The sequence below is a fragment of the Panthera uncia genome, chromosome D1 (assembly GCF_023721935.1).
Source record: "Panthera uncia isolate 11264 chromosome D1, Puncia_PCG_1.0, whole genome shotgun sequence".
NCBI lineage: Eukaryota > Metazoa > Chordata > Mammalia > Carnivora > Felidae > Panthera > Panthera uncia.
The window spans coordinates 37,785,697-37,811,878 of record NC_064808.1 but is presented as its reverse complement, the minus strand read 5'-3'; the positions used below and the strand labels follow the sequence as shown (position 1 = coordinate 37,811,878).

General features: G+C 50.4%; 1 protein-coding gene across 3 annotated transcripts in view; it reads left to right on the top strand.

Moving 5' to 3' along the window:
• Positions 1 to 25,349, top strand: part of NAV2 (neuron navigator 2) — a 395,678-nt gene extending 370,329 nt beyond the window's left edge. For all 3 annotated transcript variants that reach the window (XM_049617765.1, XM_049617772.1, XM_049617756.1), the window contains 10 exons: positions 101 to 201; positions 2,303 to 2,398; positions 4,197 to 4,365; positions 7,750 to 7,985; positions 9,765 to 9,919; positions 10,125 to 10,196; positions 11,713 to 11,909; positions 12,850 to 12,968; positions 19,095 to 19,298; positions 21,985 to 25,349. In XM_049617765.1, coding sequence (XP_049473722.1) covers positions 101 to 201; positions 2,303 to 2,398; positions 4,197 to 4,365; positions 7,750 to 7,985; positions 9,765 to 9,919; positions 10,125 to 10,196; positions 11,713 to 11,909; positions 12,850 to 12,968; positions 19,095 to 19,298; positions 21,985 to 22,110 — 1,475 coding nt within the window. In that variant the 3' untranslated portion in view covers positions 22,111 to 25,349. The remainder of the gene's footprint in view (positions 1 to 100; positions 202 to 2,302; positions 2,399 to 4,196; positions 4,366 to 7,749; positions 7,986 to 9,764; positions 9,920 to 10,124; positions 10,197 to 11,712; positions 11,910 to 12,849; positions 12,969 to 19,094; positions 19,299 to 21,984) is intronic.
• Positions 25,350 to 26,182: the final 833 nt, after the last annotated feature.

The following is a 26,182-nucleotide window of genomic DNA, read 5'->3' as shown; positions in this document are numbered from 1 at the left end:
CTGGTTTGTCCCACTGCCGTGCGGACAAGCAGCGGGGGTGTCAGGAAGCCGGCTTTGCTGTCCCCATGTGCCTAAGGCTGTTGATGTTTTCCATTCGCAGACATGTTGCTGGATGACACTGGTGAATGCTCGGCTCGGAAGGAAGGAGGCAGGCATGTTAAGATAGTTGTCAGCTTTCAGGAGGAAATGAAGTGGAAGGAGGTTAGTTGGATCCCTTTCCCTGCTCTGCTTGTCCCTTCCCCCAGGTAGAACTACCTAGCTTAGTGATGTCATCGTCAAACCGGATCACCTCAGCACCTGAGGTGATCTGGAAGTACTACTAACCCCTTCCTTCACTCACCATAATCCCCAGCAGCATCTTGACACAATTAAAGGGAGCAAACAGCTCTTCCCTCCCTCTCGTGTTTGCAAAGTCTAATAAAGGGTACTAAAAATATTCCCCTGCTGCCTTTCCACGGAACCAACTAAACGCTGCCATCAGTCAGAAATGGCCTTTCTGGGGTCATGTGTTCCTAAAGCACTTCTGAGGCAGCTAAGCACCGTGAGCACAGAAGGCACAGAAGCAAACTGACCAATCCCAGCTGACCCGAGAGCACCAGTTTTGCCCAGTGTTCAGAGACTGTGGAGAACGTGGGAGACTGAGGTGGCCTGGTGACACACGTGGCTAAAAGTGAAGCCAGCGGGGCGTCCTGACTCCCCGAAGCTGAGGAATCTCAGTTTTCTGAGGAGTTTCTGTTCTCTTCCAGAGTCTGAGGAGGCCACACCCGCACTAGGGACTATTTTGGGGTAGGGGTGGGGGTTGACAAAGTTCATTTTTAGTCACTGATTAAATCCAAATGACCACCTCATATAAGTGGAGAAAGACTTCACAAGTTGCTGTTTCAAGTCCTCTTCAGTTTTTTGTTGGATGTTTCTTAGCATTCTCGCCAACACACTATTTGTACTCTCGGAGTGCTAGGGAACCCACAGTGCCCACCGAAACAAAGCGTGTGTGGCCAGACTTTCTTTGCCAGAGGATTCCACTGTGTGGCTGGCCCTTGAGTCTTAACGGGAGGGGATAGGCCCAGAGTTTGGAGCTGCCAGTGATTTTCTCATCATCTAGCCTAAAAAAGATCCAATACATATAAAGAGCTCCATTTTCAGAGCTTGACTAGTGATAGGACTATCAGGGGAAAATCCATTCTTGGAACATTCTTATAAAAAAAAAAAATCAGGGGATACCTGTGGATTTGCATCATTCTCGTGGTCCTCAACATGAACAGGTAAATTGTACATTTCACAAAAGTTTGAGTCCCTCTTAAAAATCGGATCACCACAGCATCCAGATGAAGTTGGTTGACCAGATGATGTCACCTCAGTTTACAACTGAGAAACATAATGCCTGAGCATCACTTACTTAAGATTACAAGGGAGCTGGGAGGCCAGATCTTCTCACTGCAAGGCCGGTGCTCTTTTCTCTGCTGATTTTGCTTAATTGCCCCATGTGCCACTGTCCCCACCCCCTGCTGCCACCCTCATATTTCTGTATCCTTATGAGCATGTCAGATCTAAGATTTTAAAATCCAACAAAACGGAATGTTCTATTAGTTTTTGTTATTGTCGTGATTAGTTAGCCCTCACCATGCAGAGCCCTGTGCACACAAATTCAAAAGAAATAGAAAAAGAGTATTTTTTTATGAACTTCCCAGAGTTTTGTTTTCTGAATCGAGTATGTTTTAATTAGCAGAAAAGCAATACACGTTCTTAAAAAGAAGACAAAAATTGAACATACTCTATCCTGAGGGAGTTTAAGATTTGGCAAGGAGACAAACTTGACTTACAAATAAGACATAGATACCTAAAAATAAACAAGCATAGAAGATGTCAATATATAAGTTACGTACGGAACCACTGAAGCATGTCAGCTCTGAGCCTGGTGGATTAATCATTGAAGGCTTCTTAGAAGAGGTGAGTTTGCAAGCAAGGTTTGGAAAGGGAGAGATGGCAGATAGGAGAGGGGAAAGCATTCCAGGCAAGGGATGTGATCTACGCACCTACACAAGGTATACCTTTGGTAGAAGGTCCTAGATTCCAGAGAGGAGATCCTCTTTTCCTGACCCACGGGTTGGTATTTTTGCAGTGGTGCGGGGAAAGATTTAAGACCATTGCATTCGATCTAAGTTGTAATCTGGTGTTAAAACAAATAGGACTTTTATTTCCCTCTCAAACCATTGGTGGAGTTCTAAGGCAATCTGAGTCCTTGCTAACGTGTGTCAAAAAAGATTCACCTGTTTTTCCCCTGCATACATTTCCTTACCCTTAGGATTCCAGACCACACCTCTTTCTTATTGGCTGCATTGGAGTTAGTGGCAAGACGAAGTGGGATGTGCTCGATGGGGTGGTTAGACGACTCTTCAAAGTAAGTGTCTAAGAAGACAGCTGCAGTAGTCTGCCTGAAGTGGGTGCCTGGGCTCAGGGAGGGAAGGGGCGGTTTGTGTCCTGAACCTGGCCACTTCTTGGGCCTGCTCCCCACCCCATCCTTGTGTTGCTGGGACTTGTCCCCTGGCACTCAAGTAATAGGAAAATGGTAAGTACAGACTGATGATTGACCACACTGTTCTCGGATACCCTTGGCAGTGATTGGCCGGCCAGCGAGGGTCATCTCCCCAGCCTTGATCAAGTATTTGAGCCTCTTGTGGTGAGCTGCTTATGTTCAAATTCTCCCTTCACCTTAGAAGCGTGTCCTGTTGAATACGCTTTGGAGTGAGTGCCCTGTGGCCAAAGCTAAAACGTCAAATTTCCATTCTTCATTTCGGGAGGATTTGACCTGACTTGCCCAGCATCCTTGCCAACACTGCAGAGTCTGTGATCTGTGCTTCATGTAACATTAACATCTCATCAATGGCCAGAGTCAAAGATGTCGGCATAGTTATTTTTGTAGTTGTTCTACTGGAGTGGGTGGGTGTTTGTCACAGGAGAGATAACTAATGAGTCCTGAAGTGAACCTTCAATCACAAGGTGGTTTTGGAAGAAGCTTTTCATACATGTTTTTTCTATCGTTCTGAAGTGAGTCAGCAATCCTATGTGTTCATTAATCATATCCCCTGAGCAATAATGGTAACCTATATTTTTGGTGCTAGAGGTCATGCTAACATAACCCCAATTTATCTTCAGGCCTGTGAGGAAGGTCCTATTAGTTTCCCACTTAAAGAGGAGGAAAGTGAGGGTCAGATCACGTTACTTGCCCAAGGTCGTGGACCTAGAAGTCAGCCATGTTGGTCTAATTGAGCTGGTCTGACTTCAAAACCTGACTTAACTAGTATACTCCAGTCTTTTTCTAGCATCTGGTTTCAGGTGGTTTCACACATAGGAACTTCTGTTCTCTGACCAGAGATCATTCCCCATCTTGGCAGGCTGCAGAAATGTGACTGGGCAAGAGATGTGAATGGCTGAGGGCAACCCACTCCTGCTGCCTAGAGCCAAAACCTTAATTCTGCTGATGGGCAGTCGGGACATCCTTGGATCAAAATGACCAACAGTTTGGGCTGAAAAGAGCCTGTTGGGCATCATATGTGAGGAAATGAGACCATTAAAGGTAGAGAGGCCTGTTACCAGTATTTCACATCAAGTCATTGTCCAGCCACCACCTAGCCCACGGACCTTTGGTCCAAGTTCACTGACCTAAAACCTTTTGGTCACTCACCTCAGAGGGAACACCTTCCAAATTAAACCCAACTTTTCCTGTTTAAAGATCAGGAGCTGTTTTTTTTCTTGCAGCCCCGGGGCGTGTTCCCTTTGTCATCGGTGTAGTCTTTGCTCTTAGCCAAGGAAAGGGGCCAGTGGAGGGATTTCTTGTCAGAATTACTTTCTCGTGCATTTTCCAGCACTATTCACAGGCCCTGGCACCTTAAGGACTTCAGCTGAACTGACACAACGCAGCCTAAGTTTTCCTTGCTTGGTTCATCCAGACTAAACGTTCACTATTGTGTTAGGGCTCCCCCCACATCACTAACCAAATAAATCTGTACTTTAAGAGGCCTGTGATACTTGGGAATCATCCCCATGGAAAGCCAGCTCTTCTCACCTCGTTCCACAGCTCGATTTCAACCCAGGCGTCAACTGAGAAAGAAAATGACCATAAATCACCCAAGGAAAACATGAGTCATGGGCAGATTCTAGCCACATCTTTGATAGGGTCTTGATTTTATTCTTCCCAGGAGTACATCATTCACGTCGACCCCGTGAGTCAGCTGGGGCTGAATTCAGATAGCGTTCTGGGCTACAGCATTGGGGAAATCAAGCGCAGCCACACCTCGGAGACCCCCGAGCTTCTTCCCTGTGGCTATCTGGTCGGAGAGAACACGACCATCTCCGTGACTGTCAAAGGTAACTCGGCCGATTGTGGAGGTCGGAGTTTTCAAGAATTGAGCTTTTGTCTTGTGACTTGGCAAAACATGGTTGGAAACCATGGCCACAGTTTTGTTTGCACATGTAGGGGGGGGGGGTTGGTTTCTCCTCCCCCACCCCCGCCCCACTGCAACCGCAGTCATTCTTACCTAAGCAAGTTGAACGGTTTTTAGCTTTTTCAACCACCACCGGAAACAAACACTTTTAGTTTATTGCCGAAATTATATAACAAAACGTCCCATTAGCCTTCTGACTCTAAGATGATGGAATCTTAATAACCCTGCTGAAGTGGGGCTCCACCAATACCAGTGGACTCCTCTTGCCAGCTAGCCTTGGACGTGGTCCCATTCTATGGATGGGAGCCGCAATCTGCTCTAGAGGTATTGCTCAGAGCACTCTGATGAAATTTCTGAAGCTCTTGCCCACACACAGTGCTGCTGGTGCTTCCGATTGCCTCATCACCTGGGGATGTTAAGCCCCAGGCCAAAGTGTATGCCATGGAACTCTAGGCCCACAAAGTATCTTGTGGGGGAAAAAACAGTGTCATGGCCAAATAAGTCTAGAATACTACATCATTATACCCATTTGGATGTAGGGGCAGAAAGAGAAGAATGTGCTGGTGCACTGACTCTATAACTTAATACACTAACTCTTGCCGTTAAAAAGGCTGTTTAATCCAGTCTGACACAAATGTATTTGAGTGCAACCCCCTTTTTTCCCTGTATTTTATGAACCCACAAAGAATAGATTAATAAACAGTATATGAGGCTCAGCATTCAGGCTGTCCCATTTCTTAATTCCCTGGAAGGCACAGCTCTTGACTGGAGTTTTAACAGTGCACTTTTGGGGTGGTTTGATGCAAGCTTTGTTTCCTGGTTGCAAGGTTTTCCAGAAGCACCTCACCATTCCTTATCAGCAAAAATCTATATGCTTGCTCTGACGATGGCGAGCTGTCTGTTACCACTCCTTGAGCCTCACCCACAACCTTCTTATCTGGCTAGCGAGCAAAATTGCACAAACGTGGTCTCAGGCTGTAAGTGACAGAAACCTACCCCAAACTAGCTTTATCAAAAAAGGAAACGCACCTGGAAAATCCTGGAATACGCTTCAAACACTGCTGGATCCAGGTATCCCAAGAGTGCCATCAGAACCAGACCCGCCTCAGCCTTGCATATTATCTGAGTTCTCTGCATGTGGCTGCTAAAATGGCCCTGGTAGCCCTGATAAATCCTTCTGGCTTGGGATTCACCAAGAAAGAGAATGTCCTTCTGGAAAGGTATGACAGAAAATCCTTACAGGTGATTCTGGCCCACCTGGGTCAAATGGCCATCACCGAGCCAGTTATTATGACCAGGGAGATGGTTTGGCCCAGCCTGGCCCCACATTCGCCCCTTGGTGGTTGAAGGTGCTGGGTCGGCCCCTCTTGAACCACCTTGAACAAGCCCCCCATGAGAAAGACGAGTCCTGCTATAAGGGGCAGGAGGAGGGGGGACCAGGCACACCGAAACAACGCTTCAAGGAAAGCCTCTTATGTCACCGGTTCAAGCCGTGTCTCATCCACGCTGGTGAGCACACGTCGTCACTTGTAGGCGACAGCTACAGGCATTGAGGGGTGAAAGAAGTGATCCACTGCAGAGACCAGACCTCTGCACAGACAGTGACAAAGCGGTCTGCCGCAGTGGAACGTGCCACCCCACCACGGAGCCCGATCTGCCACTGTCAGCACACCAGGTTGTTCAGCATCTCGAGGCATCAGCTCAGGTTTATTTATTTAATTTACTTTTATTTTTTAGAGAGAGAGAGTATGAACAAAGGAGAGAGGCAGAAGGAGAGAGAGAGAGAATATCAAGCAGGCTTCATGCTCAGAGCAGAGCCCAATGTGGGGCCCAATCCTACAACCCTGGGATCATGACCTGAGCCAAAATCAAGAGTCAGACGTTCACCCGACTGAGCCACCCAGGTGCCCCAGCTCAGGTTCATTTTTAAGTGACACCTGACTCTTCTGTTTTCTGGTGGTGCTTGAAACTTATGCCTTCAAGGCATGATAAACCACGCACGGGTTTGAGCCAAGAGGTCCGTGGGCTGTGGATGGTCCACCTAAGTGGTACCAGAGGCAGGGATGTGACTGAGCATGCCTGAAGTGAGTTCATCTGCAGAACAGTCACTCCCAGGGGGGTTTAGGGCAAAAGACCAAAAGAGCAGCCTATATGTAGAGAGAGTTGTTTTTGTGGGTTTTTTCCTCCCTTACTATTAAGTTTAGACGAGAGACCTTACACTCTGCACTTCGCATCAAGTTTGAGCCAGTATAGACTACACTGAACTCAGTACCAGGAAAGTCTCGGGCCTATACCCAGAAGCCAAGTCATTCAGGAACCTCCACCTTGGTCATTCTGGAATAGTCCCTTGCATTTAGGGACTATTCTCGGTTAGGGGAGGACTAGAGACAAGCATATAAATGCATTTGAGGGGTCTGTTTGCAGTGAATTATTATGTGGAAGGAAGATGCTATTATAAAATCGAGTAAATGGGGGAACCTGCCTGGCTCAGTCGGTAGAGCATGTAATTCTTGTCACAGGTTGTGAGTTCAAGCCCCACACTGAGTGTAGAGATTACTTAAAAATAAAATCTTTAAAAAATAAAATAAGAAAGAATAAATGCTCTTCTTTTTTTTTCACATACGTATACTGGTTTTCTTGAGGTGAGTTTTAACAGAATTACCTTAGGTTTCAGACAGGTAACCTCGGATGGACCTTCTTTTGAGAATGGTATCAAGACAATAACTCCTTTTTAAAAGCCAACAGCCCTGATTGGTGGAGATGTCTCAGGTGGGAGAAGGGAAGAATGCATTTCCTCTTGACTTTGAGACTCAGAGGTCTTAGCATTTAGCCTTTGCCTGCCGATCATCATATCCCCGAATCAAATTGCATTTCTTTGTTTTAAAGATGAAAGTGTTGCTGCCTTTGTGGCGTATGTGAGTGTGGGCAGCAGTGGCACGCGGGAGCAAACAGGGTGACAGGGCAACCCCTGGGGTCCTGGCAGACACAGGAGACCCAGGTTTGGTTTGGGCAAACCCCAGTGGGTAAATCCAGACAGGCAAGCAGAGCCCAGTCTTAGGAACTCTGCAGAGGACAGACGGGGGCCCAAGGACCCGGGTGTTAAAGCTGAGTCTGCGTCCAGCCAGGGGCTGGAGCACGTGGTACTCGTGATCAGGGAGCAATGGCCACTTGTGCCCAGCCTGCCACGTACCTGGGTGGGCAGCGGTCTCCAGACAAGTGGCCGCCACGGAAAAAGATAGGCTGTCCCAGGTGGCAAGTGCAGAGCTTCCCCGGGGCTTCAGATGCTTCCCGTCCCTCTCCAATGCAGGGCTCGCGGAGAACAGCCTGGACTCGCTGGTGTTCGAATCCCTGATCCCCAAGCCCATCCTGCAGCGCTACGTCTCCCTGCTGGTGGAGCACCGGCGGATCATCCTCTCCGGCCCCAGCGGCACTGGGAAAACCTACCTGGCCAACCGGCTGTCCGAGTACCTGGTGCTTCGGGAGGGACGGGAGCTGACAGACGGCGTCATCGCCACCTTCAACGTGGACCACAAGTCCAGCAAGGTGAGGAGGTCATCCAGAGGCTGCTGTTTGGCCCTTTCAGAAATGTTGATGCACAGCGCCTAGATGGCTCAGTCGGTTAGGCGTCTGACTTCGGCTCAGGTCGTGATCTCGCGGGTCGAGCCCCGCATCGGGCTCTGTGCTGACAGGAGCCTGGAGCCTGCTTCTGATTCTCTCTCCCTCTCTCTCCCTCCCTCCCTCTCTCTCTCTCTCTCTCTCTCTCTCTCTCTCTCTCTCTCTCTGCGCTCCTCTCCTGCTTATGCTCTGTCTCTCTCAAAACGAAATAAACATTAAAAAAAAAAAAAAAAAAAAAAAGAACTGTTAATGCCACTGCCACCCTGATGGGAAAGCAGCATTTCCTCTGTGTTCTCCCTTGGTGGTTATGAAAGCCTGGTGAAGGAAGTCACGGTGGGGGAGCAGAAAGGAAGGCTTTCATCCACAGCTTCAGTGAAGAGCGCCATCTGTAAGGCGAGCTGGCTCATTCCTCACTCATCCGCTATGAGCCGCGTTTGAAGCTCAGTGTTAATAGGTCTTTAGGTTCGCCCCCAATGCATCTATTGTAGTTTACCAAGACCTTGTCACTTGCCATCTCGGTGCTGTCGTTTCTCCCAAATGTAACCTCTTCAGGAACAGCAACGACACTAATAATAACAACAGCTCACATCACACACTGCTTGCCATGACCAACAAACTGACTGCCTTACAGCAGTATCCTCACAGGAGAGGTTGTTGTTACCTTGGTATCACAGAAGAGGAACCTGAGGCTTGAGGCAGGTGGCCATGTGCCTAGGACCCCTTGAATGGTACAGGGCAGTGGACTAGGGCTCAAGTCGGAGTCTTAGACTCTAGAGCTAGCAGATGGGCTCAATCCTGCTTCATGGGGACCAGTGGAGATGTTTAGACCTAGGCCCGGGCGAGGGTTGGGAAATGTTTTCTCAAACTTGATCACTGTTCAACACAGTGGGAGGTGATGGATGGTTCGCTCTGGCTGGCCCTGAGTCAAAGGTGATTGGGAAATGACTCTTCTGCCTTGAATCACCTGGCATGCTCAAAGATGTAGATTCCTAGACCTCATTCCCAGATGATTGCTTTCGGTAGGTTGAATGGGAACCAACTGGCCAGGAAATTGTGCCAGCTCAGTCTCTTCCTCCTCCTCTTCCTCCCCTGACACACATCCCTAACCCTAGCCGTGCTGGGCTGTATTCCAGCTCCAGATCAAGCCAATCCCCCTTGTGTTCTCCACAGTTCAGTTCAGAGCTTACCCTTTCCACCAGATATCCCGGGGCTTCCCGTGCATGTAGACCCCCTGTCCCTGCACTGTTGGTTTTCTGTCTGTGATGGCACCAGTCAGCAGTGCTTACTTCTGTGGGGATGGCTCCTTTGCTATATTGATTCATCGAGGGCTTCTATGTAAACAGCTCTCAGGCAAGTGCGAGCTTACTGGAGGGTGGGCATGATAAGCAATATCAAGAAGAATGACAATACTTCTAGGAAAGTGTCAGAGCAGAGACAAAACTATGCCTGGGCACCCCATGGTGCTGTGCTCCTGCCCCAGGCGGAAGGAATTCTGTTACCTGGTGAATTCCAGGAGTCTGGACCCAGGCCTTCCCCACCCCCTGCCCAGCCCAGTGCTGTGCAGTAGATGGGCACGCAACACTTGTTCACCGCACGGCCTCCTGAAAGGCCTTTGCACCTGCGTTGACCTGGGCAAAGTGAAGGCTCCGAGTATGTGCATCTTTCCAGGATGCGTTCACCCACTTATTCTTTACCTGGCTTCCACAGGAATTGCGCCAGTACCTGTCCAACCTTGCTGACCAATGCACCAGCGAGAACAACGCTGCGGACATGCCCCTCGTCATCATCCTGGACAACCTGCATCACGTCAGCTCCCTGGGCGAGATCTTCAATGGGCTGCTCAACTGCAAGGACCATAAATGGTAAAGGCCAGTTCTGGGCCTCCTGGCCCCCAGGAAGCCGGCGGCCACATGATGTGTGCTGCGTGGGCACCGTGCTCACGTGGGGGTTGGGGGGGGGGGCAACCAGCCACCTGCCTGGACGCTCAGACAACACGGGCTTCTGTGAGTACCTGCTCTGGCTTGGCTTCGAGTCACAGAGCCTTCTTTTCCTTCCTGTCCCCCGCAGCCCTTACATAATTGGCACAATGAACCAGGCTACCTCTTCTACCCCCAACCTGCAGCTTCACCACAACTTCAGGTAAGGGATCGCTTTTCGAGGGCCAGCACTGGGTTGGGCGTCGTGCTGGGGATCCTCCCCAGCCTCACTCATTTAATTCTCATGGTAGCCTCACTAGTTTATCTTGCTGGTGGGGAGACCGGGGCTGAGAGAATTGATTAGTGTGAGGTCACACAGCTGGCCTGTGGAAGAGCGGAGACAGGAGCCCAGGTCTCCCCGACTCTCCGCCCCGGGGGTGGCAGTGTCACGATGGCAGCTCTGGGCTTGCGTCCCCTGTGCGTTTCTTGCGACGTGTCTCTCCATCCCTAGTGAACTTGAGCAACGGAAGCTCTTGCTTATGAATGTCCCCTCGTCGCTGGGTCTGTGGGCCTGTGAGTCCCCCGCAAGTCCCTCTGCCCCAGCGCTGTAGTAGGGGGCCGTCCCTGTGGGGGTGCAGGAGGGGCTGTCCAGATCAGTCGTGCGAGGTTGTGTTGCTGCTTGCCTGGGCCCTTGTGTGCGGCTGAGAAGCCGCTCTGGGGCGACCCCCCGCCTCCCTTACACTGGCGGCACTGCACGCATCCTAGAGGGCGATCTGTTGGAAGTGGACCTGCATCGTAACCGTCAGAAATGGCGATGCCCCCGGGCCTGACATCATGGCCACCTCTGCATCCAGGCTGTCCTGTCCCGTCCACGCTTTCTCCTCCTGCCCCCGGCACCACCCCGTCTCCCAATACACCACTGCGATCATTTTGTGGCCAGTGGGCCTGCCTGCAGCTTGGCTCCCTGCAGGCAATCTCCTGTGCCAGCGGCATCCAAGTGAGCATTCTAGAATTCAAATCTGAACATAAAGCCCTCGTGCTTAAAGTCCTTCAGGGGCTCCCCATTGGCTCCAGAATGGAATCAGACTCCTTAGGTGGGCTGGTCAAGTCTAAACACTGAATTACACTGGTTGTTCTGAATCTCTGGCAGTTTCCCACACACCCCACGTACGTGTGCAGATGGTGCAGCATGGCCTGCGGCCCGCACCCCAACCCCCTTCTGGTCTCAGACATCCCCTCCTCTGAGAAGCCTTTCCTAATTCTCCAGGTTTCATTATGTCTCATTCCTCTGTTTGCTTCTCTGCTTCCTCCCCTGGGCTGTGTGCTTCTAGGGAAGAGGGACTTAGTTTCTTAGTCTTGGTTATAGTTCCAGAGGCTGACACAGGGCCTGACTTCCAACACAAGAGGCAGCAGCCTTGGTGGTTAGAGCCCAGACACTGGGGCAGGACTGTCCTAGTTCTAATCTTAGCCCTTCTATTAACTAGCTGTTTGATCTCGGACAAGTTGTGCAACCTGTCTATGCCTCAGCATATCTGTCTGTGAAATGGGGATGGCAGTCATAGGGCTGCTGTAATGAATTGGGAGTTCATGTGTGTCCAGCATTAGAGCAGTGTTTGTTGTATAGTGAGGCCTGTCCTATTAACATAGACACTCTCCAGATCTAATGAGCTTTGACTGGGGAGGCTGGTGTCGTTTTTATCAGTCATCATCATTGAAAATTATCACTGACTTTCCTCCAGGTGGGTGCTTTGTGCCAACCACACAGAGCCCGTGAAGGGCTTCCTTGGCCGGTTCCTAAGGCGGAAGCTCATGGAAACAGAGATCAGTGGGCGGGTACGGAATGTGGAGCTGGTAAAAATCATTGACTGGATTCCCAAGGTCTGGCATCACCTCAACCGCTTCCTGGAGGCTCACAGCTCCTCGGATGTCACCATAGGTAGGTGGAAGGCTGGTCAGGGGCAGGTGGGTGGCCTGGCTGGGGGACAGGCACTGCTCCTGGAGCTCTGGTGTTCTCAGATGAGTGTCCTCAGGGCCTTGGCCAGGAGAGCACTTTGCAGGCACAAGTCAGCTGGACACTGCACTGTCCATATGGATGAGAAGGGGACAGAGGGACAGTCACAGCCCAAGGCAGACCCTAGACTGGCAGTCATCTGCGTCCGGTGCTATGTCTCCACCGCCCCGCCAACTCGGCCCAGTGCACCAGGGCTGATCAGCAGCAGAGAGGGGCATCCAGCCTTGGCCGTTGCCAAAACTCCTGGCTCAGCCAAGAGCCCCCACGACAAGGCTCCCACAGGAGCAAACCACCCTGCAACACTGTCTTTGCTTTGACAATAAAGTGTTATCAACATTCCTGAAGCTTAGGGTTCAGAGAAAAAAAGGCCACCGATCATTCCCACATCCTGCCGTGATCATCTTAATTTGAGCTTCTGTTTTCTGTGTCTACACAGACGTGCTTCATGTAGTTACGATCCTAGTGTGCACACAGGATGCTCTTTTCACTTTGTCCTAAGAGCAGTCTCCGTTTTTACAGTCCTTTTCAAAGGCTGCAAAATAGGCAAATGTAGGTGTACCTCTGTTTGCTTAACCGTGTCTCTTCTCTTGGACATTTCATGCGCTTCTGTTTCAAAGGTCAGGATTAATAATACTGCAGTGAACATCTTTCTCTGTAAAGCCTCTCCTCTCTTCGCGATTTTTCTGGGGGAGAGAGATCCCAGGGTGGGGTTAGGGATCCCGAGTGTAATGCCCTGTGCCCACCACCCGGCAGTTGGCATTTCTGCTGTCATTCAGAAAGATCACAGGAGCCCTCTGTGGGGTTTGTTCGGAACGTGGCTTAACACCCCAATTTCAGCTCTTGATTTTTCCCCTCTCGTCCCCAGGCCCCCGGCTCTTCCTGTCCTGCCCCATCGATGTGGATGGCTCGAGGGTGTGGTTCACTGACTTGTGGAACTACTCAATTATCCCCTATCTCCTCGAAGCCGTCAGAGAAGGACTCCAGGTGAGGAACATACTTGCCACTGGCCTCAAAATCGGGGGTCATTTGGGTGACCAGATGAGTTGTTTTCATCTCCTCCTCTAGGGGTCTGACGTGGGGTGCCAACGCCTCACCGGCGAGGCCATCAGTCCAGCACAGAGTGGGACACACACTGAGCTGTAAATCCGGGCCCTGCCACTGTTATGTGTGACCCCAGGCAAGTTGTTCAGCCTCTGTGCCACAGTGCCCTCACTGATGGAAGAGGAGAATGATAATCCTCTGCCACGAAGGGTTATTGCGAGCGCTAAATGCGGTCATGGCCGGGAAGTGCTCGGCACAGTCCACAAGAAATGGAAGCATACCTGTGTGTAGCACTTCACAGTTTGCAAAGTATTCTCCTGTCTGCTGTTTGATTCAAGCCCTGCATTAGTCACGGGACTTGAGCAGAAAACATTTTTGGGTCTTCATTTTTCAGAAGAGGATAGTCGAGGCTCAAAGGGAATAAATGACTCTCCCAAGAATGTAAAAGTGAAACTTGAGGAATCTGGGATTGGAGTCCAGGCCTCTGGCTCGAATTCCAGGTTCTGAGGCCTCGACCCCGTGCACTTATACCTGTCCCAGGACCCCTCCCGGGTGACCCTGGGGCCCACAAGGCTGCAACATTCCTGGCCCTGCCGCGGCACGAAGGCAACACCCTTTACTGCTCATTCAGCCCAGCATTGAATGCCAGGGGCTGAGCAGTAAATTGAAGCTTGCAGTGGTGCCCCTGTTGAGCCTGGAGGCCCCTGCAGCTTTCTTGCTGAGTTAACAGCAGGCATCAGGCACAACTGAACCAGCCGTGTCCCCAGGGGCTCCTCGGTGTCCTCCATACTGGGCAACGGGAGACACAAGGTGCTGTCGTGAGCCTGTGGGGGGTGTGGGAGGGGCACGCCCACATGCACGTATGGGGTAAAGCCCATTAACGGCTGCGGTCCGTGCTCGTCCCTTCTGTACGTTTGGCTGAGCCTGGCTGCTTTATAACGTGCAGCAGCACCTATGGTTTCAGAGGCGTTCAGGATGACGCCTTTATTCCCATGATCTGTTAGCACCACACACCCAAGCAGCCACGCAGTCACTCCTATTTTGTGGGGCCCGTAGAAGCATCTTCCTACGTGCTGGATTCCTGATGCCTGTTTCGTTTCAGAAGCCCCTCTCTGTTCTCCATCAGGGGCCTCCGGGGGCTGTGATGTCCCCTGCACCTCTGGGAGACCCACACTGCTGAAAAGCAGCAGGGGAGTTAGAAGTGGAGGAAGCGTACCGTTTCCTCTTATTCTTGCCTCACCTGTCAGTTGTCCATTTGCTCCTTCGTTGCTCCAAATCTGTCTTGTGATGAGGGATGGGGAGTAACTTCAGAGTGTGCTTGGAAGAACCCATGGGCTCTGTTGGGTAAGGGCCTCCTTTGCCCAAGGAGGCACAAACCAGCAGTGGGAAGGCCGTGCTGCAGCCCCGGACCACATACACATCAGCTGGCCCTTTGTCCTCACCAAGGATGGATATGCTAAGACGCTGCTCCCTTGGACCTGAATTTCAGAGAAGGCCTTCTGGGCATGGCTGTAAAGGTGGAGTCTGAACTCCCTTCCCTTCCTGGAGCTCACTGTGAAGGAGCACTTGGCCTCTTTCCCACCGAGAGTAAGGAGGCAACAGGTTGAAAGAATTTGGGGACGGCTATAGAACAGTCCATTGGGGCAAGGAACAGAGATCTGCCACCATCTGATGGGACTCACCAGTTCAGTATGAGGCAAGAAAAGTCGCAGCTTCTCTGTGCTGTGAGGTCATTTATTTTTTTATTTTTTATTTTTTTAATTTTTTTTAACGTTTATTTATTTTCAAGACAGAGACAGAGCATGAATGGGGGGAGGGTCAGAGAGAGAGGGAGACACAGAATCTGAAACAGGCTCCAGACTCCGAGCTGTCAGCACAGAGCCCGACGCGGGGCTCGAACTCGTGAACCACAAGACCTGAGCCAAAGTCGGGCACTCAACCGACTGGCGCCCCTGTGAGGTCATTTAAAAGACAATCTTTTAAGAGTGTGGGAGCTACCAGGGGGAGGCAGCCAGAGTTACCATTTTCATTTTACCACATTGCTCAAAAGTGAGCCATCTTGCCTGTGACCTCATCCTGAGGAGCCAAAGGAAAACCCACAGAATCTGCTGGTTCATGAGGAAACCTGGTGTGTTCTTCATGCCTCTGGTTTTGAAGGAAAAGTCTGCTGACGTTTATTGAGGGCCTGCTACTTGCTGGGCACTGTGCGAGGGGCCTGATGTGCACGCTCTCATTTAGTTCTAACAGCTCAGCGAATATACCTCATAAACGAGACCAGGCTCACAAGAGTTTTTGACTGTTACCCAGGTTCACACAGTGGGGTATGATGCACCAGCATTAGAGCCGGGTCTGGCTGATCCCTCCATTACTTCTCTGATTTGCAGGCTGTCTCGAGGACCCCCATAACTCCCAGAAGCCTCAGGTGGCTCAGGGAACAAAGTGTTGTGTTTTATACAATGGTTTTCTACGTGAGATGGCATGTGACAAAAGGATTCCTCGATCTTTTTTTTTTTTTTTAATTTTTTTTAATGTTTATTTTTGAGAGAGAGCACAAGCAGGGGAAGGGCAGAGAGAGAGAAGACGACACAGAATCTAAAGCAGGCTCCAGGCTCTGAGCTGTCCGCACAGAGCCCGATGCGGAGCTCAAACTCCTGGGCTGCAAGATCCTGACCTGAACCGAAGTCGGACACTTAACCGACTGAGCCGCCCAGGTGCCCCAAGGATTCCTCTATCTTAGAAAAAGTTTGATTCCCTACTGTCCTTCGTGTTACCTTGAGTCCGCGCTTACTGTGTGCTGGGCGCCGTGTGGGGTCATCGGCTCCTCACCTGCCCCTGCAGAGTGAGCGTCATGGCCATGAGGGGAGTGCGCTGCAGAGTCTGAAGGCTCACAGAGGCCCAGCTTTTAGTTCCCAGTGTCTCGGCCCACAGTTCCTGAGCCAGTGGGCACAGCAGGCTCCTCCCTGCCTTGGGGCAAGTGCATGGCCCATCTGTCTGTCTCTCTTTCCATCTGTCTCTGCTGCTTCCCAGAGCTGCCTCGGGGCTCTGCAGTGGGGCCGAGGAGCTTTTATGATAATTCCTGTGCTTGCCATGCTACTTACCCAACCATTCATCACCTGGTCTTGAACATGTCTAGTGGCAAGTGTGGAGGCTTGTAAAAATATTTTCTGTTCTCGCAGATGATGTTCACATGCGCCTGATGTACATTTGTCTTATGACTCAGTTCCCAGTCCTGTTACCCTTTGGAGCTGTCACTGTTAACATTTGCCAAAGTGTCCCAAGTCTACAGAGCAGCTCAGAAGACCTGCGTCCCTCTGGTGGCCCCGGGGGGGAGAGCTTTAGGCCATTTATCAGATGGCCCAATCTGCTCTGAGACCCTGGGCAAGTCTCCTGTCTGTAAGCCTCAGGTTCCCTGTCTGTGATCTGAAAAGCTTAGACTAGAAGTATTTTCTAGTATTTTCTCCAGCGGTCTTCTGTGGAGCCCAGAAGGTGCTCAGATTCCTCGGTGGTGGGGAAGAGTAAATATTTGAAAAACCACTGGGCCATATTATGTCTAAGGGCTTGATGAGCTCCACATCCCAGCCTCTGTTGCTCTGCAGCCCGGAGCCTCTCCTCCTCCAGACTGGCTCCAGAAGTAAGGGTCTGGTTCAGCCTCACCCAGGAGGTCTGGCTTGGGAAAGCTGGTCCAATCCTCCCTTTGGAGGGGGAAGCTTCTAAACATTGCAGGAATGTTTCTAATCGAGACCAACCTTCTTCAGTTCTGAATACCCCCCACATGCGGGTGTGTTCCCTCCCTCCCCAGCATGCACGCACGTGTACACACGCACTTTCCTTCAAGTGATCCCTTCTCACTCAGACTATGAGTTGCCTTTAGAACACCAGACTGAATGCTCAGGCCCGAGACTCACCATTGCCCCAGGGTTAAGGAAGGTTGAGTGACAGACAGGGTCAGAGCGCTAGACGGGAGGGGTGCTAGCGTCTGAGAAAGCAGTGAGGTCATAGGAGGCTGTGTATGTGTGTGCTGAGTGCAGAAGGAGCCAGTGGCTGACGGGGAGAGATGGGTAAGCGCCTCTGCCCTGCACGCAGGGCGGGCGGCTTCCCGGCAAATCATACGTAAAGGTCACAGGTGCCTTAGGCAATGGTGAGTCAGCCAAGTTGACACGTCCTTGTCTGGTGGACAGTCTGGTCTGCATCTCTCTGCTCCGGGTTTGGCTGAGTCACGTGGCTCTCGCTGATACCGAGGGGTTCAGAGTGGAGTCATTCAGGAGGGCTGGAGAGGGGAAAGGCCCAGACAAGGAAACTGAGGTCCTAGGTCTGATCCAGCTCCTCCCCATAACCTTCCACAGCTGGTGCTTCTGTCTAGTCCCCGACTTCCCCATCCGGTCAATGAGGCTAGGTGACCCCAGTTCCTTCCAGCCGGGGCAACCTATGACTTGTAAAGATGTGGTTTTGTCAGAGCTCGGCTCTGTTCTGTTAGCCAGTCCTCTCTCCCCTCTCCACTGGGAGAGCAGAGGGAGCAGACAGGCTGGGGGCTGGGGGCTGGGGGCAGTTTCACTCCAGTGCCCCCTGCGCCATTGTGGTTCAGGAGTCTTCGGTCTTTATACCCATGGTCCCCTGGAGAAGGGGGCGTCTTCCAGAGCCATAGCCGGCACCACGCTGGGCGAGCACATCTACCCCATCTCCTTAGACTCAGTGCTGCGTGGAGGCGGACAGACTTGGACTCCAGTTCTGCTGTCTTTCCTCCCTGGGCCTGTCCCGTCATCTGGGAGACTCGGGTCGTAGGGTCGTCCCTGGGAACCACATGGTAGTTAAACAAGATATTCGTAAAGCGCCGCTGGCACACTGTAACCTATGAGATGTGGCCGCGGTGCCGGCGTTACAGAGAAAGGATGGAGACGACACCTAGCCATGCCACATTCAGAGCCCGGCCTTGGGAGGTGCTGCAGCCTGGGCTTCTGTCCTTGAAAGAGTATATGTGTCTCTTGACATTGCTCGTAGAAGTCACTGGAAGGGGCGCCTGCCTGGGCAGCTCAGCCTGTTAAGCGTCCAACACGCGATTTTGGCTCAGGTCATGATCTCACAGTTCGTGGGATCGAGCCCCACGTCAGGCTCGGCACTGACAGCACGAGGCCTGCTTGGGATTCTCTGCCCCTCCCCTGCTCACATGCTTGCTGACACCCACACCCGCTCACTCTCCCTAAATAAATAAATAAACAAACAAATAAATAAATATTTTTGAAAGTCACTAGAATAGTTGTATCAGTATTTAAAGCTTAAGAAAAGGCCTTGAATTGCTCATGTAGTTTTCTGTTTTAAGAGCAAATTAGTTATTAGTTTGGAAGGATACATGAGAGAGAGATTTAAAATTCCAACGCCTATGTGTAACCTCTGTTAACAGTCTGCTGTTTTGAAAGTGACCAGCGCTGCTATAGAGGGCCTCGGAGAGTCCGACCTGCTTCAGGAAATGGGGTTTTCTCAAACCAGGGCTGTTTGCGACCCCTCCTGTGGTGTTGATGCCCAGCACTCGATCTGTGTGGGAGGTCATCTTTGCAGAGGGGTGTACCGAATGGGATACTAGAACCGGCCTGTGTGAGCTGATGGTCAACACCTCCTTCCAACTCCAGGTTCAGTGATACCATACTGGTAGTTTGAAATTGGCCCTAGTAGGTCTATTTATACCACAGAAATTGGCAAACGCTTCAAATTACATGGTGGTCGTTCCCCCACCCCAGGTGGCTACTTTTCGGATTAGGTCAGCAAAGCTTAAAGCTTAGGGTGACACGGTGAGGCAGTGGCAGAGCTAAGAGGTGAACCCAGGTCAGCCGAACTCCAAAGTTGGCGCCTTTGACCCCCAACCCCCCCCCCCCCCCAGGTCATGTTGCCTTCAGTCTTAGTACATCAAGCTGTGTGTGCCTTGGGTGACCTCCTTAAGGTAGAATTCTGGAAGTGGAATTGTGCCATCAGGGAAGGCATAACGCTGGGCTTGAGGAGTTTTTCAGATGACTGCTACACCAGGCCTACAGAAGAGGTCTCCAGCCACACCCAGACTACTCCTTCTTTGCCTGTTTTCAGCTCTACGGAAGGCGGGCCCCCTGGGAGGATCCTGCCAAGTGGGTGATGGAGACCTACCCCTGGGCAGCCAGCCCACAGCAACACGAGTGGCCCCCCCTGCTGCAGCTCCGGCCTGAGGACGTCGGCTTTGATGGCTACTCCATACCTCGGGAAGGGTCTGCGAGCAAGCAGGTGCCCCCCAGTGACGCTGAAGGAGACCCGCTGGTGAGTCCTCCGCTCCTGGAGCACTTACTGTGTATCCGTCATCATGCAAGGCATGCTGGGAATACAGACATGACCGAGCCCGGGTCTTGCTTTGGAAGGCCAGACCCATCCCAAGATTAGTCCCATTTTTGCCAATATTTTCTTCCACGGTGTCAGTTTTTCACTGTCCTTTAACCCTCTGAAATGTGTTCTGGTATAAGGTAAAAGGTTAAGAATTTGATCCCCCTCCCCCCAAACATCCCCGTACCACTCTTTGCCTTCTGATCTGAGTGCCATCTTTATCAAGTACTGTCCTTCTCCATTTATCTCTCCCCCTAGTAACGGAGCAGAGGCAGGGAAGATTCCTAAGGAGCAGAAGCCCAAGCCAACTGATCAGGAGCACAGGCAGGGAGAGGTTTGAGGGCAGGAAGGACTCGCAAAGGACAGGGAGGCCTGAATACGGGTCCCAAGGCCAGTGATATGAGTTAAGCCTTTAACACTGCCTGAGTTTCTTATTTACCCCCACCACTGCTAAAGCAAATAAAGGTCCTTTGAGAAGAACCTGGACCAGAGACGATAACACTATAATTACAGTGTTCCCTGCCTATGAGACCCGTACATAGTCCTACTGCGAAATTACATCTAATAAATCAAAAGCTCCATAAAAGAAGGTGGAAGCACATATCCCAGAGCCTCCCATACTTAAATGACCATTATCATGCCTTCAGTTTACCCTTGAGCTACCTTGGCAGCTAAGGCAAAAGGAAAAACACAGCAGAGAATATTACTTGCATTACTTAATGAAAGAACATATTCATAAGGGATGCAGCAGGATTAAAAGGCAGCTAACGTGTTGTTCTATGCCTGATGACTAACTGATTTGCTAGATAAAAATAACAATAGCTGCTTTGGCTTGTCTGCCATCCTCCCGACTGGCAGCAAGGAGCTGTGGTCCTGTGGAGACTTTTTAAACAGGATCTCTGTTCTAAATGGTGTTATTATTTGTTATATGCACGACCTCATTTACAGCGTTGACAAACAACAGTGTTGCAGAAGAAAGGATTCGGCTTGAAGAAGCCGTTTCTAACATTAACGATGGCTGAAAGCCAGAGTCATGGCGAGCTTTTTGTGGCTGCAGGCTCATGAGATCTTCCCTCAGGAATAGAAGAGAACTTAGGAGATATCTAGAGGGAGGAATGGCACCCTCATCCCCAGACCCTCTTTTCTTACCCAGGAATATTTGTGTCCCTGATTAAACCTGAGGGGACTTAGGTAAAACCCAGAGCTCTTGGAACAGTTACCCAGAATTCTCCCTCCAACCCCGGGCCCTCAGAAGGGAGTTGTGCCAGCTCCGTTCCCCCCACTTTATAGTTGCTGTTTCTCCCTGCCCAGCGCCAGAGATCTCTGTTAGAATAGCTCTCTTGTGTCCTGGTCTGTCTCCCTCATGAGACTGAGACCTCCAAGAGAACAGGACTGACTGGTTTTTGCTCCAGAACACCTGCTGTAAGTGCCGGGGGTGGGGGTGGGGGGGTTGATGAGTGAGGAATCACGGCCGCAAAGGATCGTCCATGGTGCCACAGCTTCATCTCTTCCCCCCTCGCGGCTTTGCGGGTAGGCACCAGCAGATGGTGTTCCCGTGCCCTGGCTCACCCTAGGACGCCGCACAGCATCCTGAGGGCCAGCTGGTGAGGAAGCAGCTGGATTGCCTGCCCAGCTGCATCACGTCCTGGCCTTAGCTCAGAGAGACCCTACTTTCCAACTTACTTGCTACATAGAACATAAAATACCCAATTGGCGGTTGCAAGTAAGTTCCCAGTTCCCCCCTTCACTCCTAAACAAATGACCAATAGAGTATAGACCAGGGAAGGTTGGAGGAACACCCTTCAAGCTCTTTAAGGCAAAGGATGGCACTTGCAGATCTCGTGTATTGAGCACTTAACCAGGCGCCGGGCCCTATTCTGAGGGTCTGATGCACATCACATCATCTTGTTCCCTATTTCAACCCTCTGAGACACGGGCGCTATTGTTCTCTCCACTCTATCGATGAGGAACTGGTGGCTCAGGTATCTTAGGTAATTGTTCGGAGTTCTCTGACTTGGAATCCAGGTTTCTGTGTGCCTCGTGGCTCTGCTTGTAACCGGTGCTGACCTTTCTCTCCCGTGGCGGCCTTGACAGGAGCGGGCACACGGCCGGCTCCGGGCTGCCCTCTGGCCAGAGCCAGATGCACCCGTGGGCTGGATGCTCCCTGAATGGGGAGCCGTGTGCGTCGTATGTCAGCAGCAGGGACGCTGGACTGGCCTCTTTATCCAGTTTGAGGCCCGTGTTTGAGTAAGGTGTGTCCCTTCCAAATAAAAAATAAATCCTGTGTTCATAGACGACTTCCTATTTTGTTTTCTGTGCTCTACATATGTGAACTCAATCCACACCATAACGTTGTGGGACAGGTACGATTATTGTTCGCCTGTGGCCAGTGAAGAAACTAAGGCACAAAAAGGCTGAGTAACTTACCCATGCTTATGCAACTAGTAAGTGGTAAAGACAGGATTTGAACCCTGGAAGCCTGGCCCATAGCCCACACCTGTGTCCACAGCCCCCACTATGGGCGGCAACCCGGAGCGAGTGTGGAGGAGATAACGTGAGCTTGGAAAAGGCCAGAGGTGGGCAGCTGCCAGACCGAAAGCTGCTCATGCTCTCCCTCTCTCCCCAGATGAACATGCTGATGAGGCTGCAGGAGGCGGCCAACTACTCCAGCCCCCAGAGCTATGACAGCGACTCCAACAGCAACAGCCATCACGATGATATCCTGGACTCGTCCCTAGAGTCTACTCTGTGACAGGGGCCAGCCATGGAGCCCGCCCACCTCCCCCCGTCCTTGCCCTGCTCCACCTGCATCCCCTGCACCATCCTGAACATGCCCTCCTGAGCCAGCCCCCCACCCCCCCCCACCCCCGGCCGCAGCGTGAGAGCTGCAGGGATACCCAGACCCCTCATCCTCCAGCCTTGGCCCCGGGTGCAGGCCTCCCGGGCCGGCCGCCTTGGGACCGCTTCCTTCCACAGTGAGAACTGCACTATCTTCCGTTTATTTTAATTATCGTTTGCCTTGTTGCTGTGACCTCCCTAAGACACTGAAGATACTTCTCGGGAAAGGATCGTCACCGTTGAAATGAAAAGATTATAAATGAAAAAAAAAAAAAAGGAAACCAAGAACCCACTAGAAGCTCTGAAACCAAACAGCATCCTGCCAAGGAGCTGCCCAGGGCAGAAGAGGCCGGAACCAAGCTGGAAATGTGGACTCCCTAGCTTCCACTCAGCACAGAAACCGCAACCGGGTGGTGTCGCCAGCACCCCCGCATCTGCCTCCCCGCCTTCGACCCCGCCGACCCCGGAAGAGAACTGTGTTAACTAGGGCACTACAGAGCTACAACACAGGGAAACCTTAGGGAAAAGCAAAGCGCGCTTGCTGTTTTGTTTTGCTTTTTTAAATGGTGCTCTCCTTACCCGAGAGGTATTTTGCCTGTTCCAGTTCAACCACACCTTTCAGATCCGTCAGCCTCCAGTCAATCCCTACGTGTGAGCGGAGCTTGCGCGAGCCGATGTGGCCGCGACGCAGACAGCACGTGTCTACTTCCTCCTCCTCTAGAAATGAATCAGGTTTTTCTTTCTGCAAACACTGTGTACAGTGAGAATTGGTCTATTTTGGAGAACTGGTTACCCCTTTGCCAGTGAGGTTGAGTTTCCCCCTTTCTGACTCTTTGATTTTGAAGATTTCCCCCCCCCCCCCCACCCCAGCCCCCCCCCCCTTTGGTCAGAATCAGTCCTTTGGTGAAAGAAAGAACCGCAGGAGTTGAGTTTCGGTTTGGTCCTGCTGAGTTCTGGTTTTTCAGTTGTCCATCCTCACGGTTTTACACCTCGCCGCCTCCTGCTGTGGCCGGGGGGTGGTTGTGTCCTTCCTGGTGGACCAGGACCCCATCCTCCACGCGTGGGTGAGCCGGGACCTTGCCTTTCCTTCTCGTCCTTGAGGCTTCAGAACGCACATTGACACCTCAGGCGTGCCAGCCCCAGCCTCAGGTGGGGGTGCTGAGGTCACCTCGCAAAAGACTTGCACTTTCCTCAGAACCAACGCGACGCAACTCAGCAAGGGGCCAGCGGCCGCTCCTTTCCAGAAGCCCCGGCCTCTGTCCGGACGAGTCTTGCCTGACCTCTTCGGTGCTGACCTTCCCAAAGCGATGCCTTACTGGTTTTGTACTAACCGTGTTCATTTACAAGTGTTGTGCCTGCCTGGGGTCCATTTTTTGTTTTCCCCATCAGCAAACAGGGCTAAAAAGTCATCTACCCATTAGGAGGACTCAAGTTGCTGTGACTTTTCTCATCCAAAAGACTCATTTGTGTGGATGTGTGACCATGAGAAAAAGAAGTAAAAAAAAAAAAAAAAGAAAAGAAGCATTTTTTTTTTTTTTTTTTTAGGTTCTTCTCAGTCTCCAGCTAACACTCTGACTGGACAATGATCTGTCTTGTGCAGGAAAAGGCAAAAGTTCCTACAAGTTCACATGACATTGCTGATACATACCCTGCTAGTATGCGTCTTCAACATACTGGTATTTTCTTTACGGAGAGTGGTAAATCTTTAAGTTGTTTGTTTCTGCTTTATAAAAAGAATCTTTATTGGACCCCAGTGGGGGTGTCTCTGTTAATGATCAGGGTTTTTATTCCATCTTTCCCATTCCTATTTCTGAAGGCCCATCTCTATACACTTTCATTTTCTTATCACAAGAACTTGACCTGAAACTGCTCACATGATATTGGACGACACCATTTTCTTCCTCCTTAAAGGAAAAGGAGAATGTGTCCCACTAGCTGGTGAACGGAAAACCTCTCCGTGCCGACCTTGCTTTATTCACCGTAAACTCAGACTCTTCTTGTGCGCAGGCTTCATTAGCCATCTGGGTGTGTGTGTCTTGTTCTGTTGTTTTTTTTTGGTTTTTTTTTTTCCATAAAAATTTGAAACCATGAATTTAGCCTGTGACCACGGGCCACACCCTGAGCCTTCTGGTAAACCTGAAGAGTGGTCCTTCTCAATCTGTTTCCCAACGATGACCTTACACGCTCATACTGTGAATTTGGGAGGAGGTAAAATGGACTTCTCCTTGGGGGCAGTTTCCCCAGTCACCTTGTGAGTAGACACCTGTCAATATTGTTTGAAAGTTTTTAACTTTTTTTTTTTTTCTTTTTTAGTGATACCTTCTCTTTCTCTTCTCCCCTCTCCTACAGACTTCCCTCCCACTGGGTCCAGGCTCAGAACCAAGATCTCTGTCCCTGGTGCTGCCTGACTAGTGACTGGTGATTTCAAGTAGCGTAGCCCTTGTGTGATTCACAACTCGGTGTCCTTCCTAAAGTTTCGGGAAGCAGGGTTGTCTGATATGCACAATTCTTATTTTGGCCATATTTTACTTTAGTGTCACTCACCTTTGACAAAGTGGCTTTGTACTCATTTAGGGCTCTGTCCAAAATGCTTCCATTTTGCCTTTTTCTACAGTTAGGCTAATCTTGAAATGTATGAAATTCTATGCAACATTTATGTTGAGTTACCAATGGAAGCCAAAAGTCTTCTTCCCAAACCGCCAAGAATTATACAGGCCATAAATGAGAGGGGAATATCTTTTAATTTAAATGTGGGGGTGGGGTAGGGGTGGGACAAGGAACGAGACTTACCTAGACCTTTGTTGTGTCTTGGGGACATTTTTTATTTTACTGTTGATGCTTCAACTTCAAAATTCTGTGTATTCAAATTTGATCGTGGCGAATCTACTTCAAAAGGAAAAACTAATCCAACTTTGTGGATATTAAATGGAAGGTTTGCTGTTTTAATCTAGTTTCCAGTGGAGCAGTTTATGAAATATGTCCTATAAGATGTACATTTTTTCATTGTAACATAGAAATTGTAAATAATTGATTAAAGTGCTGCATTTTGATGAATTTTTTCTAGCCATTTTTAAAGAGAAAACTAGGAATTGAGTATTTTGTGTACGGTATGTTTCCTTCCTCCTTCCCTCCCTCCCTCCCTATTTAATTTTCATTTGTCATGAGGTTTTTGGATTTGCCAATGATCTACTGGAGATCATGCCCCACGTCATAGAGAATAAAGCTGATGATTGTACCAGTCTTAAATTATTCATGATTCAATAAAATTGATGCTTATTTATTCAGATTCGTGGTTTGGCTTTTCTGTGCTGGAGCAAGTCCTTGTCAGAGTTCAATTTCATTCCAACAGGAAGCCATTCTTCCTTGGGTACAGCAAACAGGGAGAGCCCAAAACACTTGCAAACCTAGCTTTGCCGCTATGTCATCAACACCCTACCTCTTCTCAGTTTCTCATCTAAGTGACTACTTGTGTGGCGCTTTTTGGAAATGTAAAGCTCCAGACTCCTCTCCACCTTTATGAATCATTGAGGATCTTGTGGAAATGAAGATTCCGATTTGGTGGGTCCAGAGTGGGGCCAGGTTCTTAATTTCTAACCTCCTTCTAGGCAGTGCCAGTGCTGTGGGCCCTACACCACACCTCGAGCAGCAAGCTATATCAGTCTCCAGCTGGACCCCCGGTCAACTCCTTGGCACAAGAAAGATTTTTTTTTTTTAATGTATTGGGAACCTATTAATGGTCAACTTGCTTTCCCAAGCGCCCCAATATAACCTGCAAAATGACCCCGAGGAGGTAAATATTCTTCCATTTTACAAATGAAAAAAAAAAACAGGCTCAGAGAAAACAACTTGCCAAGGATCCTGTCGGCTAAGAGGTGTGGGAGTTGGGAGTTTCAGCCGCATCTTCCAAATCCATATCCTGCCTCTCTGGGCCGCCTCTGAGGGGCCCCATTCCACGCAGCAGCTGGCGTGCATTGCAGAGCACAGGC